General features: G+C 35.2%; 2 protein-coding genes across 6 annotated transcripts in view; both read right to left on the bottom strand.

The window, feature by feature from the left end:
• tacc2 (transforming, acidic coiled-coil containing protein 2) overlaps window positions 1–7,900 on the bottom strand; it is a 66,758-nt gene extending 58,858 nt beyond the window's left edge. Inside the window, exon 1 of the mRNA XM_051917792.1 lies at window positions 7,511–7,900. Coding sequence (XP_051773752.1) covers window positions 7,511–7,621 — 111 coding nt within the window. The 5' untranslated portion in view covers window positions 7,622–7,900. The remainder of the gene's footprint in view (window positions 1–7,510) is intronic.
• Window positions 7,901–11,999: 4,099 nt separating this feature from the next.
• nsmce4a (NSE4 homolog A, SMC5-SMC6 complex component) lies at window positions 12,000–18,318 on the bottom strand. 5 transcript variants are annotated; one of them, XM_051917810.1, is made up of 12 exons: window positions 16,812–16,918; window positions 16,665–16,712; window positions 16,005–16,244; window positions 15,818–15,898; window positions 15,193–15,323; window positions 14,946–15,088; window positions 14,064–14,163; window positions 13,883–13,973; window positions 13,692–13,786; window positions 13,560–13,608; window positions 13,391–13,476; window positions 12,000–12,231 (listed from the first exon to the last, which is right to left on the bottom strand). In XM_051917810.1, exons 3-12 carry the CDS (start codon window positions 16,219–16,221, stop codon window positions 12,160–12,162), a joined length of 1,065 nt encoding a protein of 354 aa, XP_051773770.1. In that variant the 5' UTR covers window positions 16,222–16,244; window positions 16,665–16,712; window positions 16,812–16,918; the 3' UTR covers window positions 12,000–12,159. The 5 variants fall into 5 exon arrangements, with proteins under 5 accessions (XP_051773770.1, XP_051773772.1, XP_051773773.1 ...); XM_051917812.1 differs by having other exon boundaries at window positions 16,816–16,895; XM_051917813.1 differs by lacking the exons at window positions 16,665–16,712; window positions 16,812–16,918 and adding an exon at window positions 18,170–18,318.
• Window positions 18,319–18,336: the final 18 nt, after the last annotated feature.

Genomic DNA, 18,336 nt, shown 5'->3' with positions numbered 1-18,336 from the left:
AGCCTGTGAAGCATTTCTGCGAACACTGCGGTGCTGAGCCAGGTAGCATGTCCCGACAGAAACCCTCTTACCGGAAGCTCTGAAGTGCTGTTCTCATTGCCCATCTTGTTGAGCGGGGCTGGTAGGGGACACCTTCACATCAGACCGAGACCAGAGAGACTGAGAAACCCATGTGAAGAAAGCAGACACTGTCAAGGAATTATAAACACTATTTCCTCATCAGACATCCAGTGAAACACTGAGCTTTGAGCGATCAGGGAGTGAAATATGTGTGCAAGTATGTGTCATGTGTTGAGATTAGGAGGCTCTGATGAAAGCAGAACAAAGTGCAGAGATGCTGTCCAGTAGAAAAACTTTTTTCAAAATGTATTTTTAATATAGTCATGGCTTTCAGGCAGTTAGAATTGAACAACTATACAATAATTTGTACAATGACTATCACATAAAGGCCTGAATGAATCAAACAACCTCTATATAAAATCTGTAATTCAAATATGAAAATCCAGAACACAGACAAGATAAACCAGATTGAAACCAGTCAAACCAAAGAACCCGAATACATAAACCCAGAAGAAACTGCGACAATCTGACTCTCAAAAAAGAGGGACAGCATTGCCAATCTGACCATAACAGAGGAGTATTTATCAATCAGACTGTACTGGAGCCGGTTCACAGTAAAGTTGTCGTTGCTGGTGCTATATTGCCATACTCTAATGATCATTTTAAATTAAAAGCTTAAGCCTCTATAGAGAGGGATAAAAGAGAACATTTCTGAATGTGATTTATGCTGGGTGGGTAATATAGGTGATATGTTGAATATACACTGTTCAAATGTTTGGGGTCAGTAAGATTTTTTTTTAAAGAAATTAATACTTTTATTCAGCAAGGATGCATTAAATTGTTAAAAAGTGAAAGAGACATTTATAATGTTTATATAATAATAATATATTTCAAATAAATGCTGTTTTTTTACTTTCTAAAAAAAATGTGTCAAAGTTTCCACAAAAATATTAAGTAAATTCTGGAGTAATGACTGCTGAAAATTCAGCTTTACCATCTAAGGAATAAATTACATTTGTAAATATATAAAACAGTTCTTTTAAATTGCAATAATATTCCACAATATTACTGTTTTTACTGTATTTTTAATCAAATAAATGCAGCCTTGGTGAGCAGTATTACATTTTTGAGACTTCTCTCAAAAATCATACCAATCCCGAACATTTGAATTGTAGTGTATATATATATATATATATATATATAAAATCACAACAATTTTCCTGGTGAAATATATACAGTGGCAAGAAAAAGTATGTGAACCACTTGCAGAATCTGTGAAAATGTTAATAATTTTAACAAAATAAAGGAGATAATAAAAAATGCATGTTATTTTTTATTTAGTACTGTCCTGAGTAAGATATTTTACATAAAAGATGTTTACATATAATCCACAAGACAAAAAAAAATAGCTGAATTTATTAAAATAACCCCATTCATAAGTATGTGAACCACTGATTCTTAATACTGTGTGTGGTTACCTGGATGATCTACGACTGTTTTTTTGTTTTGTGATGGTTGTTCATGAGTCGCTTGTTTGTCCTGAGCAGTTAAACTGAGCTCTGTTCTTCAGAAAAAATCTCCAGTTCCTGCAGATTCTTCGGTTTTCCAGCATTTTTTGCATATTTGAACCCTTTCCAGCAGTGACTGAATGATTTTGAGATCCGTCTTTTCACACTGAGGACAACTGAGGGACTCAAACACAACTATTAAAAAAGGTTCAAACATTCACTGATGCTCCAGAAACAAACATGATGCATTAATAGATGGGGGGTGAAAACATTTGGAATTTGAAGATCAAGGTAAATTGTATTTAATTTGTCTTGCGGGAAACATGCAAGTGTTTTCTGTTGCTTCCTAAGGGCAGTACTAAATGAAAAAAAAATGATATTCAAGCGAAATAAGAAAAATTTGGACCTCTTCATCCTGTTCAAAAGTTTTCACCCCCCGACTCTTAATGCATCGTGTTTCCTTCTGAAGCATCAGTGAATGTTTGAACCTTTTTTTATTAGTTGTGTTTGAGTCCCTGTTGTAAAGGGTTCAAATATGCAAAAGATGGTGGAAAACTGAAGAATTTTTGGGACCTGGATATTTTTTCTGAAGAACAGAGCTCAGTTTAACTGCTCAGAGCAAACAAGAGACTCATGAACAACCATCACACAACAAAAAAACAGTCGTAGATCATCCAGGTAACCACACACAGTATTAAGAATCAATGGTTCACAAACTTTTGAACTGGGTCATTTGAATAAATTCAGCTATTTTTTGTCTTATGGATTATATGTAAACATCTTTTATGTAAAATATCTTACTCGGGACAGTACTAAATAAAAAAATAACATGCATTTTGTATGATCTCTCTTATTTTGTTAAAATTTTGCACATCTTCACAGATTCTGCAAGTGGTTCACATACTTTTTCTTGCCACTGTATAAAAAAATAACATTATATATTCACAATAATTTTAATGCATTTTTTCTTTGTCCATTAAGTCCATTCAATAAGAATGTGTGTAGTTTCACGATCATTACTTGTCTGGCAACTTGCAATTATGAGAATGACGTTTTAATAGCATCCTTGATTTAAAGTTCATTATCCAAAAAAAAAAAAAAAATTATATGTTCGATTAATATCCATGAATTATTTTAAACTGTCAGTTTTTCATCATGCCACATTAAGAGAATGACATTTTCAGGACCATTGCACATCTGGCTTGAGTTGCTCACTGTGTGAAGGTTAGTGAGAGTGAGTGTGTCTTATTAGCCCATAAAAAAAGCTCTTCTAGATTGGTCTAACAGAGCTCTGGCCAGAACCTCTTTTAAGAACACCACAAGCTCATTATAAACATAAATCAGCTTCCTGGAGCATTTCGCACACGCTGTTGACCCGCGGCCAGCACTCTGCAGAAAGCTCCAGGGCTCATCAGTCAAGCTGTCGCCCCCTCAACCACAACTACAGCATGCGCTAATGTGAAGAAACTCAGTACACGGGATCCCATCTATCTAAACCTTCTGTAAAACACCATCTCCCTATCTAGTGCTGTATTTAGTGCTGTATTCATATGGGCACAAGAGAACTTAAGATCAGTGGCATGTTGCATGGCACAGTGGCACAGTTTTGGCTCTGAGTAGGAGTCTGTTTTTGACCCATTAGCTGTCTTAGTGGGTTAATCTAGTGCAGTAAGCTCATCATTTGACAGATTGTCCTAGTAGATGCGTGTGACTGTGAGGGTTTGGAGATTACTGCCAAAATCAACTAATCAAAAGAAGCTGCCCTCTGTCTCCCCCTGCTGTGAGTCATTACTCTAGAAATCATGGGTTGTGAAAATTAGACATGGTTTGAGACCTCATGTATAACACGGACTGTACTTCTATCCCTCACAAACCCGTTTTCGGTTACGTCAAATTAAATATGTTGTCTACCCTGCCTGAAGGTTCACGACCGCCAGGTGTATAGTGGAAAGTGTTTGGAAGGAAGTTGATTTATTAAATATAATATCAAAAAATGTTGTGTAGCATCTTCAAAACACAAAACCATTATGTCAAACAATGATATAAATCATCTCGAAGAGTTGATAGAGTGTTCTGGAGTGTTTGTGTGTCCATGTGACTCTGCTGGGTGATCAGTGCCTGCTCTACATTCTGCCAAACCTGAATACGAAACTTGTTATAAATAGATGCTGTTCCTGTCTGTCACCTGTTATTTAAGTCTTCCCGTCCAGCCATGAGTCGTGCACCAGTTTCCCTTCAAAACAAACTGTAATACATAGGCCTATACAATTATTTCCATGCAAGTAATGCCTGAAGAGTCAAGTTTAGATTTGGCCCGGCTTTCAGAAACAACCGATCAATAAGATAAACAAGAGAGAAGACAAATGATGGAAGTGCTTTGAGCACTGTCGTTCTGAGCTATCTGAGTAAATGGAGGGTAATTCCATCCCTGCTTATGTTTGTGTCATCCAACATAAACCGGAACAAATCCAGACTTCTAGATTTCGTATTTTTCACACACACACAGTAAATATTACCCATCTGCAGACACATATCTCCCACTAATAATTAAACATCAGTTCCTTCCTGTAGCATGGCTGAGTCACTACATGCACTCCTAAACGCCTGCTGACATAGGAACACCCCTCAAGCAGAACAGAACATTTCCTCTCTATTCCTGGACTTCTGGTTTATCATTGAAAGGAAATAAAAGATTTCGTATTTAGTACAGAATTAGCACATTTAAATTAATAATTCGATACAATGCACTTGACTTATTGTGTACATATACGTTTTTACATTGTATATTTAAAAAATACCTGCATTTAATTACAACTGTAATTAATTTATGCAATTACATTACACTGTTGACCCTTCCCTTACCCCTTAACCTGCCCTTAAACCTACCCATACCACCAAACCTGTGCCTAACCTTACCCATATTCCACTTCAATAGCAGCAAAAGTGTTTTGCAATACAACATGAAAACAATAAGTACATTGTACCTAAACTGTTTAAGTACACTTAACATAAACTGTGACCAAATTTGATGTGCCACAATGTTACCTAAAACGAAAGAAATATAATTTATTTTTTCCCCATAACATATATTAAGTCTAAGCGTAAAAGTGCACCAAAACCTAAAGTGAACAAAAGGAAATCAAAAGTGATACTAAAGATTTATAACGTTAGTATAATTTAACCACATCAGTGCAGTAAATCACCTCATTTGAACTGGTTATGGTCATTGTGTTAAATTCAAAAGTAACAACAAGGTCAAGTCAAATCCACTCACCCAGCTCACAGAGGAAGAATCAGTACATTTATCCAAGCGCAAACTGTCACAGAGTTAATGTAGATCTTTAGGTTGTGTTCATTGCAGCTACACCACAGTAAACAAACTTGTCCCCTCTTGAGACAACTGGCACATTGGGTTGCTATATCTGCACAGAGTTTGAGCAGGCAAGAGGGGGTAAGCAGTGGATTGACAGAGAGACCATGGGGGGCCGCAATGTTTCTGACGGGATAGAGATGACAGAGTCAGCTGGACGGTGCATGGCCCTTGGTAACACTTGTAAACAAACACAATGCCATACACTAAGCAGAAAGGATCTTACCCTTCCCATAACCCCCTTAGCCTGGCAACAGGGCCCCAAAGCAATTACACAGCACTTTTCTCTGAGCTGTATCCTCCATCTCTTTTTTAAAGGTGCACACAATCATTTTTTTCTCATTGAAATAGTTTCACATAAATGAATTAAAACACTGGAAGACTCCAATCACATCAGTAAAGACATTTAATTTTACATACAGCAGGTCTTCACTCATATTGCAATCACATGACGACCCCAATGCTGCTTGCTTTCTCAGTAACCTTCATATTATCAGACATCTTGCTCACAGAATACATTAATCATAGTTGATTGTGAATAGAGAATTTCTATAATGGCATCAATAACTGAACACTTGTCATTGAGAAATGCAACATTCACATTGCTATGTGTTAATATAATGCTCTGTTCACACTGACGGTGCTTTTGTTTCTAGAGGTCGCCAAGTCGCTGTACAGTTGGTCACCAGTTGTAGGTATTCGCACTGCTGGATTCCCAAATGTTATAGGTGTGCTGTATAACTAGCCATGTATTTTTCTACCCAGTTAAATTTCATTGGTGTAACAAAAGGTATATAGTCAAACTGACCCTAGTAAAAAAAATAAATACAAAAATGTATTTGAAATACATTTATTTTTTGCCAAGTATACTACAGATACATTTTAATATTTATGTGCTAAATAAAAATACCCTGCAATTGTACTTTTGGTATACTAAACTGGTATACTTAAAGTCTGCTAAATTGGAACGACTAATTTTGTACTTAATGCACTTTAATTGTGCTGAAGTAGTGCTGAGGTCCAACTAAAGATATACTTAAGTATATTTGATTGTGCTAAGTGGAACTATTGCAAGTATACTTTAGGTACACTTTAAATATCTTGCATTTAAATACTGATTTTATACAAAGATCATACAGTCCTTATCAATAGTGAAGTTAAAGCACTTTTTAGGAATAATATTAAGAAATGTACATTGTGCAATAAAGAAATACTCCAAATAAAGTTATAATTTTATATCAGTAAGTCTTAAGTGATATGTCAATAAATATGTTAATGGATTTGAAGTTACTTAGTATGAAATAAATGTATTCTAAACAGATTTTGGTACAGGTTTTTTTTTATTTTTAACTAGGGGTCCAGTGATATTAAATATTTTTTACTTAAATATAATTTAATGGTCATTTATAATGTACAGTAAATTAGTGAAAAACAGTTAATAGGGCAGAGGAATATATCTTACCAAACCAGTGTTTTCAGCTTTGTCCGGCATCCTCCAAGAACTTCCGTTCAATGACTATTGCTAGCCGTTCTTGCTAAACTCCTGATTGTGATCTTTCAAACTTCAATTCAACCACACAGCTGCTTCCCATTAGAAAGCCATACAATGCATAATAATACATGCATTATTTATGTATTATCCATTTTCTGCTACCTGTTCACCTCACCTGTTTACACTAATACACACAAACATAACAAGAGACACTCCATTTCACGTACTCACTAAATAATTATTATCACCTTCCGCTACATAAAAGTACAAAACCATACCGACCTTTTAAAAAAAATCAAGAAAACATGAATAAAAGTACAGATCACTGTAATAAATAATTTTTTAATTGCTGGCAGTCACACAACACACCCCTTCTCCTCCCTGATATCATTATACATTACGATTATTATACAAGCATTAAAATAAAGACTAACCAAACATTCCTGTTCTAAATGCCTATTAAAACAAGTATAACATGACTGTAGTGCACTTTAGGGATAATGAATAACAAGATATTAATAAATGATAAAGGCAGCATTTATTGTCAATGAACAATCACAGCTGATTTACTATTCATTTATGTATAATTAAGCATTCAATTAACAGATACTGAATGCACAAATATTGCTTGTTGTCATGGGAATCAATTCCTTATTTAATTCTCTGAAACTATGTCTATTTTCAGCACAACCTAGAATTAATTTGCTTGTTGCCATCTTGCCTAAAATGCAAAGAGCTTCCATTTATCCATGTCTGTCATTCCTTTCCCCACTCACTGTACAGATATTGTCAGGCATCTCTTTGCACCTCCCCCTCTTTTTTCCCTTCCATTCCCGTCTCTTTTCACGCTCTTCATCTCCCGAGCTCCGACTACTACAGGCCAGTATGAGAAGAGACAGCCAAAAATACATGCTTTTGCTTTCATATCCCCCTGACGTCAGCCCAGTCTGACACAAATACTCCCCCTCATCCCCTTTTTCTGCCTGCACTAACAACCACCGAACAGCCGGCGATGTCTTTGCACTCATTCTCGTTTCGTTTTGCCATTCTGTCTGCAGCGTCTGAGAGATGCGGTGTTACCTGGCTGCGTGCGACTCCGATGCAGCTTCCCATCCTGTATTCCATGTCCTCCTGAGGAGAGGTGACAGAAGCACTACAAGGCTTGCAAAAATAGTCTCTCCAGGATTGCATCCCCACTACAAAGAAATGGCATCGCTGAGCAATGCAAGCAGGGTGTGAGCAAGTGAGTGCAAGCGTGCAAGGATACCCTCATGTGTGTGTGTGTGAGAGAGAGTGTGAGTGAATAAGCCTCATCTACTGCAATGCCCAGGGTATATGTATGACATACATGCTCATTCTCTTATATAACAATGCAATTATATAAATAGCACAGTTGAGATTCAAAAAAAGAGTCTTGACATTTTTTCTCCCCTTCCTTCTTCGGGGTTTGCTGTGATGTTAAGAGATGCTGCTCCGCAAGTGGCTAAAAAGCCCCTCTGTTATCGACAGAGACCGTCACACATGCAGGGAGAGGAGGGGGAGGACAGAAAATACAGAAGCTGAATGAGAAAGAGTAAAATAAAAGACCAGAGCATCTGCAAGTTTAAAAGAGCAACAGCTGCCGGCATAATGACACGGTGATGAGCATCAAAGAAAATCGCCAGAAGAAAAACTGATGGAGCCATTCAAGTGAAATAGGACAGTGGCAGAAAATAAAAGGATTTTACAAAATAAAAAACAGTCATAATGACATAGATGAAGATTCACAAACTAAATAGAAGATATTTATTCTCTAACTTGCATTAAAGTCAGCATGAAATCATAAATGTCCCATGTTATTTTCTGCAGTGAAGTCAATCATATTCAGATTTGCCTCCAATCCAGCAGGCAACGCTTACATTTCACAATCCAATCAACAACCAGAGGATAAAATAAAATCCCACCCAACATTGTTCTTGTTCAATATGCAGTTAGACTTGGAAATTTGTCACAGTGTGATAGTAAAGTTGGTCAATTTCCGTTTCATATCAACTTCAAGCAAAAAATAAAAGAATGTTACTGAATGAAGGTGCCATCTGTGGCATAGGCTGCCTCACACTGCAATGGTTTTCTTCTGCATCACAAATAAAATTAGGGCTGCAACTAACGATTATTTTGATAACGATTAATTGGGTAAAAAGACCGGCTTTCTTTTTTATTTTATTTTATTGGCAAAAGACACTATTCCACATTCTGCCCAATGCTGTCCTTCAAACAAACATGCCAACTGAATACTATGAAAAGTGAATATATCTATATCTATGCTATATGCAAAAGAGCTATAAAGCAAAAAGGCAGTTTAAATCCCTACATTAAAAATGAAGATGATAATAAAGATAATAAAGAAAAAATAAAAACACAAACTCACTGTTATCAGTTAAGAGGAATGTTCTGCAGGAACACACACATTCACTCTGGACACAGTAACCTTCTACTGTCATTTCTATATCCTGTAAAAGTAAGGAACGCCTTATATTTACAGTATATTCATTACATGCAGTTATACCTTTATAGTTACCACTCTCATAAAATGGTTGAACTACATGTTGACTTTTAAACCTAAATTTAACGTCCAACAACAGATAAACAACTCTGAATTTTAATTGTCTCCCTCTCTAATTCGTCTCGTCTGTTTGACGCGCATGTGCTCATTCAGTAAAGTTTGAAGTTTAACTCAGACTGTCAGGACGAGCCTTCATGCAAAATGGAATTATTCGTGTGAATTTGTAACACTTACAGATAAGGATATAACCGTAAAATTACAGTTTTGCGCTGAGGAAACATATCACACATTAAACGGAACTCGCATCTGTCAAAGCGCCTGACAAGACAAGCCATGTTTAACATTACGCTAATGCATTTGCTGGATCACGTACCTTTCCCGCAGCAGCTCACTCTGTTTCTTCCAGTACTTTTAGATGTATTTTGTCCATAAAAATACGTTATTCAATGCTATAATTTGACGGACTGGCAGACGTTTTCGGTGCACGGTGGGCAGGCGCGACTAATCGATAATGACATTGGACGATTTTCATTATCGATTTTATCGATCAGTTGTTGCAGCCCTAAATATAATACATTTACACACCTGGGCCATCATTAGACGTACAGATTATAAGAATCTTATCAGTTATCAATCTTAAGGATTTTTTTAATATAGCAATATTGGTCGAAATTGAATATTTAATTGTTTTATGCCTAAATTAAGCATGACAACATAGAATTGATACTGATTTTAGTTTTAGCATATTTTTTAAGACTAAAATAATATTAATGATATTATTTTAATATCATTTATAACTTGAAAATAATTATCAGTACTGGCCAGAATTTTATTATCTGTGCATATGGAAGATATGCTTTCAGCAAAAAAAGCAACATTTACTTCTGAAATGGAAGGCAAAATTCTCAAGAGTTCAAATAAACACATGAAAAAGTTTAAATGCATCTCTTATTCTAAATTATGTTAAATAAAAATGGACACCAGGCAAAGATACTGCAGTTCCCTAAAACTTTTAAATTACAAAATGTTTAATACAGACAAACTAAACAATAGCTCATAAAAGATGTGGAAAAAGTAAGAACATTTAAGGAAATCTGATAATAACTTATATGGCAATTAAAAGCTAGCCTATATAAATAATTTTCCATTATTTTTATATTGACCCCCCCAGGTCAATCAACATTAAATGAAGCATAAAATAACACCTACCCTGTTTAAATAGAGCACACCAACAAGCAAACAATAAGCCTATAGACAAATCTGAAGTGAAAATCAAAACAAATGTTGTTGGGGAAAAAAACACCACCACAAAAACAAACACAGTCAACAAAAAATTGCTGCCCAATACTATACTAAAAATTATAACTTCAGCCACTGACCTGAAGACAGATTTACACCACTACACCATCCAAAAAGTCCCTGCAGCTGAGAGATGCGTCTTGTGAGCATGAGTGTTACTCAGACAGCGGGCAGATCCCTCCAAAAGGTTTCAGATGTCAGTGGGTTTAAACTACAGGGCAGTTAATCCAAGCTTGGACCAATCTGTGTGCATATGGAGGGCCATACTAGTGCACACATGGACGGCTCTCTATCGCCGTCCTGCATAAGCATTTTATATGATATGAATCTGTAATAGACAACAAAGTGCAAGAGAATACAGATATTCCCATATGACCCAGCGAATATACTAGAGACAGCAGTCTAGATAATGTATTCAATAACAATTTTTTAATTCACATACACATATATTCAGGTGAGACACTACAGGTGAATAGGGATTTTTTTAAATTAGAAGATATCACTGTGAAACTTCTCCAGTTTATTACTGGCATAAACATAAGAAAAAAATGTATTACAAGTTTTAGGTAAATTTATGTTTTAATATGCAAATGAGGCCTTATATACTTAAATATATGCTCATTTGCATACATTTCCAAAAACAAAATCTGGAAATTGGAAAGCTCCAGGTTTAAAATTCTTGGTTCTATTTGTTGACATATTAGATGAAAGGGCTTTTACAGAGGGGATTCTGGATATCTTATTTAGTGCTTTAGTAAATTAGAGAATACTGACAATAGCCTTAAAAAATCTATTTTCGCCATGTTTTTTTGAGTAAAAGGACCTATAACTCAGGATAGGAATGATATATCAACAAATCCCTCTGTAAAAGCCTTCAGAATATAGATAGGAATAAAACTGTAAAGTTTGGTGTATATAAGTTCTGCTGAAGTGGAGATTTCTGACTCAGAGCAGGAGAAAAAACTCATTTTGAGAAAACGGCCTTTAAAGATATTTACTGTAATTGAAATCTATAGACGCAAATAGATAAAGTGCTATAAGATATACACTTAAAAATATATTTTGTATGTTTTCTTTCCACCAGTCTGAAAAAACACTTTATGAAAAGCCAAAAAGTGCAAAATCTCAAAATTGACAGGTGCCTGAAAAAACAGTGTTTTAGCCTGTAGTGTCTCCCCTTCAGCCCTAACCAGTGCATTCAGTTCCTCCACCACTAGATGGTAGTGTTCAACTGTAATCTAAACGGATATGGGATTATGGCCCATTTTGAATAGGTTTATTTTGAATAGGTTGTCACAGGTTTATGTCTGGATTCCCTAATACTAGTGTCATCTACACTACAAGCATCTTTAGTTAATCTGCATGTATACAGTCTCTTATATACAGTATCTATAAAAAATTGGAGCAGGTTTGTAAAAGGATATATGAGGAAATATCCTGTAAATATAAACTTAGACTCTGATGTGAGGGCTGTGTGAATGGAGTTTTGACTTGCAAATGGGATTATGTCTTTGAATAATGGTTTACAAAGCAAACTTGTTTTATGAAATAACGATCCCATGTGATGGTCACCACCTCTGTGCACTGTGCTGCTCTGAATATTTGAGATTCAGAGAAAGAGAGATGTAAACCTATAGACAGTAGAGAGTTATGAACCTTGTAAATTTCCATCAAATGAAAATACTTCTTTGGTTTTACTTGAAATCCAACACCTAATATAATGTTGACTGCAAGTTCACTTTATATTTATTGTATTAGTCAAAATTATTGCACTTTATACAAAATCCAAAGACATAACTCTTAAAATTGAGATTCCAAACATTAAAAATATAAAAAGTAGTTTTTATTTTACAAATGTTTCGGTAGCTCTCGTTAGCTACCCTCCAACTTAGCTTTCTTGAGACAAAACTTCAGGAGCTGGGATCAGAGCGTCCTTAATATCAAAGGCATCAATGATTTCCTGTAAGACACAAATCACAGATGTAAATTATTTAACATTAAAAAAAAAAAAAACCTATGCTAAATAAATGCTAAATAAATATCTGCTTGAATTTAGTGATGCACCAAAATTTCGGCAACTGAAAATATTCAGCCGAAAGTTTTGGAGGGCTAAATTTAGATTTCTCGATTTTAATCAAACTTCATTTTGATGAACCGAGATCTTTTAGTCTGAGGTTTTCAGTTTGCCTACCATCCAATAATTGCAATAAGCTTTGTGCTTTGTTACTTTTGAAAAAAACAAAGTCTGAGCTTTCAAATTCTTTCAATTTTATAACAAAACTCAAGCAATAATTATTGTTTGACGCTTTTAAAAGATCCCCTGTTGCGTATCAGCATGGAGCGAAGCAGTGTTTAGTGCACGTGAACCAATTATCTCTTCCTGTTTGCAAGTAGTTATAGCACAAAATAAACAAGAATGAACATCAGAAGGTATGCTGAAAGAAGCAGTACAATTTACTCAAATGTATCATGGCTCATGTAATCATAATAAAACTGAAGTAATGAAGTAAGATGTCAATAAAACCTCTTGTGAACAAGTCATGTTATGTTGGGAAACTGAGCCATTCAATGTCCATAGCTTGTTAGTCAGCTAGAAAAAAAAAAAAACTCTAAAGAGGAATATTTTTCTAAATATATGCATAGATGATTGAGGGAGATTAACAAATATTTTTTATGGAATACTGCAACATTTATTATAAGCAATTTATCTGTGCACATCTTTTTTTTTTTTTTTTTTTTTTTTTTAATTCATGTGCCCTCTTAATCTTTAATCAAAATAACTTCCCCTCCCTCTTCTCTTCTCTGATGATGTGTTTACTGACACGAGGGCGGGACAACCTGTCACTCACATGAGATGACAGCAATAGCAAATGGCAGTAATCCAAAACCAAGTATCACCCTACATTTTTTCTTGTTTGAGAAGCAGTTTCATTATGATATACTGTACATTACAATAGGGAAGAAAAGAAAAATCGAAACTTCCCCTTTATGCGATATTAAATAAACTTTATTTTCGGTTTCTGCTTGTGGCTAAATGAAAACTTTAATTCCAGGATTGGAAAAAAAACTGGTGCATCACTATTGCAAATATGCACCAAGCGCAGTCATAATATGCTCACCCTCCAGGATTCCTGGTTGATAGAGATGACACACTGATGTCGGATGGAAGCTCCACCAGGCTCTACCTCACCTTCCTCTACTGGAGCTACAACACACATATAATAATATCATCTGCGAGCACATTCAACCAAACACAACCACAACAATGACTTATGGATTTGACCTTACCAATACAAGGAAGGTTATCCTTATCCAAGTACATCCTCGCCAGACCATCCTGAGAGTAATAAAAAATGGATTTAATTTTTTATTGTGGGACCTATGTCGAATTTCCACAGCTATTGTAGCACCTTGACTTACCCTTATGAGAAAAGATGTGTGGAAGATGTTCTCCACAGTCCGGGAGAAGGAGTTGGGGTCGATGACGAACTCATAGTATGAAATGGGTTCCTCAGCTGTTCCGAAAAAGACAATTTTTTTATAGTCAGTTTTTTTTATTTTGAAATAGTCTGTCACCAAGTTCTGACACAAAGTTATTTTATTATGCTTACAGTCATCAACAAAGTAACCTTGGAGACATCCAAGAATCCTTTCAACCTCCTTCTCTGTTGCCTCCTGGTGTGATTCTTCCATTTTTTTCAGCTGTGACGACAAGATATTTCTTAAAATCAGACAGATTCTGAAGGTTATTTGAAAAAACAGTCAGCATTTGCATTATAATGATAAGCACACCTGGGTGGGCATAATTCGCTTCGCCTCTTTGCCTGGTACTTTCCTTTGCCTTTCAACTCTCTGCCTTGGTGGAGGAGGCTCTGCCAAAAATGAGCCAAACCTTGAATTGAATAGAATAAATAAATTGTATTTATAAACTTTACGGTGTCAGCAGAGGTTTTGTTTTTGTAAAACTGTATAGCCATTGTAATAAAAAAGAATCCAATATGTAAAAAAAAGTTTATACACTAAATATGGAAAAATATTTAATAATTTTATTTATTTGGACCAATATAACAATACTTAGTGTTTGAGAATTTTTCAGTGGAAACCGTAATACATTTTTTCAGGATTTCTTGATGAATATAAAAGTTCAATTGAACAACTGAGCATTTATTTGAAATAGAAATCTTTTGCATTCAGTAATTTTAAATATCTTCACTGTCACTGTTGATCAAATTAATGTATCCTTGCTGAATAAAACTAAAGTATTAATTACATAAAAATTTGTAATTTACTAGTAATTTACTAAACCATTTTAATATATAAAATACCACATGGGGACATCTGTGAACATTTGTAAGGGATGATGCAAACAAATTTAGATGTAAGTGAACTGTTTTACTTACACTGACAGTTTGAACTGCTTCACAGAAATTGAACTTACCAATTATAACACCATTTTTGCTGGGGCAAAATGGGAATCAGAAAACTCGTTCAACATAATAGCAAAAATAATAGCAAAAAACTCATGAAAACCATTGAAGAAAAAAAATGCAATTACCCACAAAATAATATAAAATTAAATGTGAATTTAATATATCCCCTAGTCTTACATACTTAGATACAATTACCTGAACGCCTTTGATCTCATTTTACTTCCCTTACTACAGCAATACTTACATGTAGTGGAATGAGGGAGCTGTTTTGAAGCAGTATTCAGATCTATTTGCAAGCTTCTGCCAGGCTCCTTGTGGTAAATATCCCTCCAAGTTTCCATCCTGACCACTTTCATCCTCCAAACGATTCAGACCCATGAAGGACAACTAGAATGATCAATATGAAAAATCAACTAAGGAGAAAAATCCTTTCAGAGTGAATTTGCACATGGCAAAATATAAGATCTGGCTTTCCTCTCACAGTTACATACCAAATGTTCTGCAAATGCAGACGGGTCAAATGCAGAGCCTTCAGCATGTAGCTGGCTGGCCTTCTCCTTCCCTAGATCAGTGGCTAGTACCAGGAGTTGAGCATCCAGCGCTGCTTCACGAGCCTGTCTCACTGAAAACAGACACAGAACATAACAAACCAGCAGGAGAAACATTGTGAAAACATAATGCAAAGAAACTGAAAGATGTGTATGCAGAGCTCTGCTAAACCATATATCCAACTACTGCACTTAATTGCATTAGTAGGTACCAGGATATGAAGTGTATAGAAACAGGGCTATTATAGATAGTTAACTAAAACTAGAACTAAAACCATCACTAAACATTTTTGTTAATTAAAATAAACATTAACTCAAATGAAATAAAAATAAAGTTAAGTTCATTTATTAATCTTTATTTCAGCTACTGCTAAGGCAAAAATTCTCATTTTCATTTAGTTTACCTTGATTTACTAAAATAACTAAAACTGAAATAAAAGTTAATAAAAATTCTTCAGATTTTAATTACTAATTAAAATAGCTAAAAAACTTAAATTACAATTGAAAATACAATAAATATATATAATAATATCTAAATTATAAACATTAGAGTGTATAGAAATAATACCATTGACAAAAAGTTTGTTGGCCTCTTCTAAAACATCAGTGAGTTTATTGTTAGCCGGGTTCAACATGTCCTCACGGTTTTCTGTGAACAACAAAAAATGCATGTCACATGTTCTCAATGGATATACTTCATAAATTAAACATTAAACCGTATCATTGAAACAAATTTTAACAGTATTAATACTCACGCTGGACTTGATTGATCAGATCCCTGTACTTGCTCCTGATCTCTCTCCTGCGTGTTGGATCATCATCTTCCTCACTAATACCTGATGGTCCACCAACAATATCATCTTCTTCACCCATTTCACCAGCTCTCTCTGACCTGTTCCGCCCACCTACTCCATTGGACGGTCCTGCTGGCTCCTCTTGACTCCCTCTAGACCTTCTTCTTGAGTCAGACATCTTCAGTGTTTCTGCTTGACTTTCTGATCAGAGAGACACATACGTCAGAATACTAATAAAACAGAAACTTAAAATTCCTACAGCTAAATAGTTTATAAAAGATTATATTACAATAAACAAAAAAATAGACAGATTTGCACATCAAAATACTAGTTGTACATTGACGTGTTTTACAAAATTAAGTAGGTTTCACTCAAGTATGTAAGCATAACATATATGATATAATATAACGTAAATGAATAGTATGCAGCATAGTAAAGCATAGCATACTACAGTGTACTAATATAGTATGCAGCTAATCACATGGTGAGTAAAGACAGTGTTTTACTGATACACAGATTTTGACTGATACAACAGATTTTAGTGAGGCTTTTAAAAAGTTTGTTTACAAAATAATTAGAGCATGTGTGCGTGCAATACATGAAAATATAGACATTATTTACATAAATATTTCCTGACAGTGATCGTATTTGCGATTCTTTGCAGTTGACCTAAGAATGCGACCAGACATCGGAAAATAAAGCCAGAGAAGAAACAGTAAACACTGATGTACACAAGCTAGCAAATTAGCATGTATTTTGAAAACGTACAAACTTTAAAAACTGCAGGATTCATGTCCGTCATTTACATCAACGATAAAAACTTCGCGCGAGTAGAAGGAAGTGTGTTTACCGCCCCTCGCGTCATTTCCGACACTTGTGACCGGAAAGTAAATAGATTGTAAACATAGATGCCTCATTTGTGACTGTTTCTATGGACCGCAGTAAGCCGTCCGCCATATTGGAACAGTCAAAAACACCGGTCCGTGAACACTAGAGAGCAGGTTGACTTGTGCGTTTGTAACCGTTTTTAGACGCATATATGATCATCTATATCTGCAATAGACTTCAGCAGATGATTTTGCTAAACTAACACATTACAACAAGACGAAGGTGTCAGCTAACGTGACATTAGAAAGTTACCATAGTATAAAACCTGTAATATTGTGTTAATACATATAAAAACACAAACCAATACATTCTCATCTGTGAAAAGTTATCCCATTTCTTCGGGAATTTAAATCTCGGTGGTTTCACAATCAGAAGCTCCGCAATGTTGTGGAATCATTGATTCTTACTGTGAGTGACAACACGCTGTCGCTGACCGTTCCAAGATGGCGGGCGCGCTGACGTGTCTGGAGCGGTCGAATGTGGAATCTAGGTATACACATCTATGGACCAACGGCTCTGCTCGTGACCATCGTATTCTAATTTTATTTTATATAATTTTATTTATTAGGCTCTTACTTTGGCTTTTTATACTATGTGTAAAATATTGTTAAAGCATTAACAATTTGATATTTACGAACTGCAATTTTTTTCCGATTTGTCAATCAACTAAGCTCTCAGCCTTGTGGTAGTTGTAGTCTTTATTAAGCAACTTGTCAGCAACTTTCCTTAAAAAACACAGAGTATGTAATCTATGTTGTTGAACAAACCCTAAAAGTCGATTCGATAATTGTTAACTACAGACATTAATTTACTCATACATCGAAAACCAATCGAAAACCCAGATAGGAATATTCTATGGCGAATTAACCTCCATTGTTGGCCTACAAATTGACGTTATGACTGAGCAATTCAGATGATAGATTTTTAGGATACACATTTTTACAGAATGAAAATTTAATTGACACTAAGCTGCGAGTTTTTAAGCTAATTGAATATTATAAAACTATTCAAATGCTATGCTTGAATAAACTTGAGCAGACGTGAACTGAGATTATGATTTAACACACACAATAGGGGCAGCAGGTAGATAAAAACTATATGTTTAGTACATTTTCCAAACGTTTTATATGATGTAGGTTATAGAGCAGGGTGATGAATGAAACTCCTCCCTTCAATATGGCAAAAAAATAATAAAAACAACGCATAGGGCGTGTTTAGCAACGTAGTAAGCTCCCTACCTAGACAGGATTTCTGGCTGTTATAGTAGCGATCGTTGTTGCTCAATAATGCTGTCTGGATACGGGGCTCACTTTGTTTTGAAACACAGCCGTTAGATTCCGGAAATTAACAAACTCGTGATGTCAGGAGGAGTGGGACAGAAACAGACAGCACAAGAGAAATCTAC

Source organism: Ctenopharyngodon idella, chromosome 13, assembly GCF_019924925.1.
Source record: "Ctenopharyngodon idella isolate HZGC_01 chromosome 13, HZGC01, whole genome shotgun sequence".
Classification (NCBI taxonomy): Eukaryota; Metazoa; Chordata; class Actinopteri; order Cypriniformes; family Xenocyprididae; genus Ctenopharyngodon; species Ctenopharyngodon idella.
The sequence above is the reverse complement of the archived record's forward strand: the minus strand, read 5'-3'. Positions and strand labels throughout refer to the sequence as shown.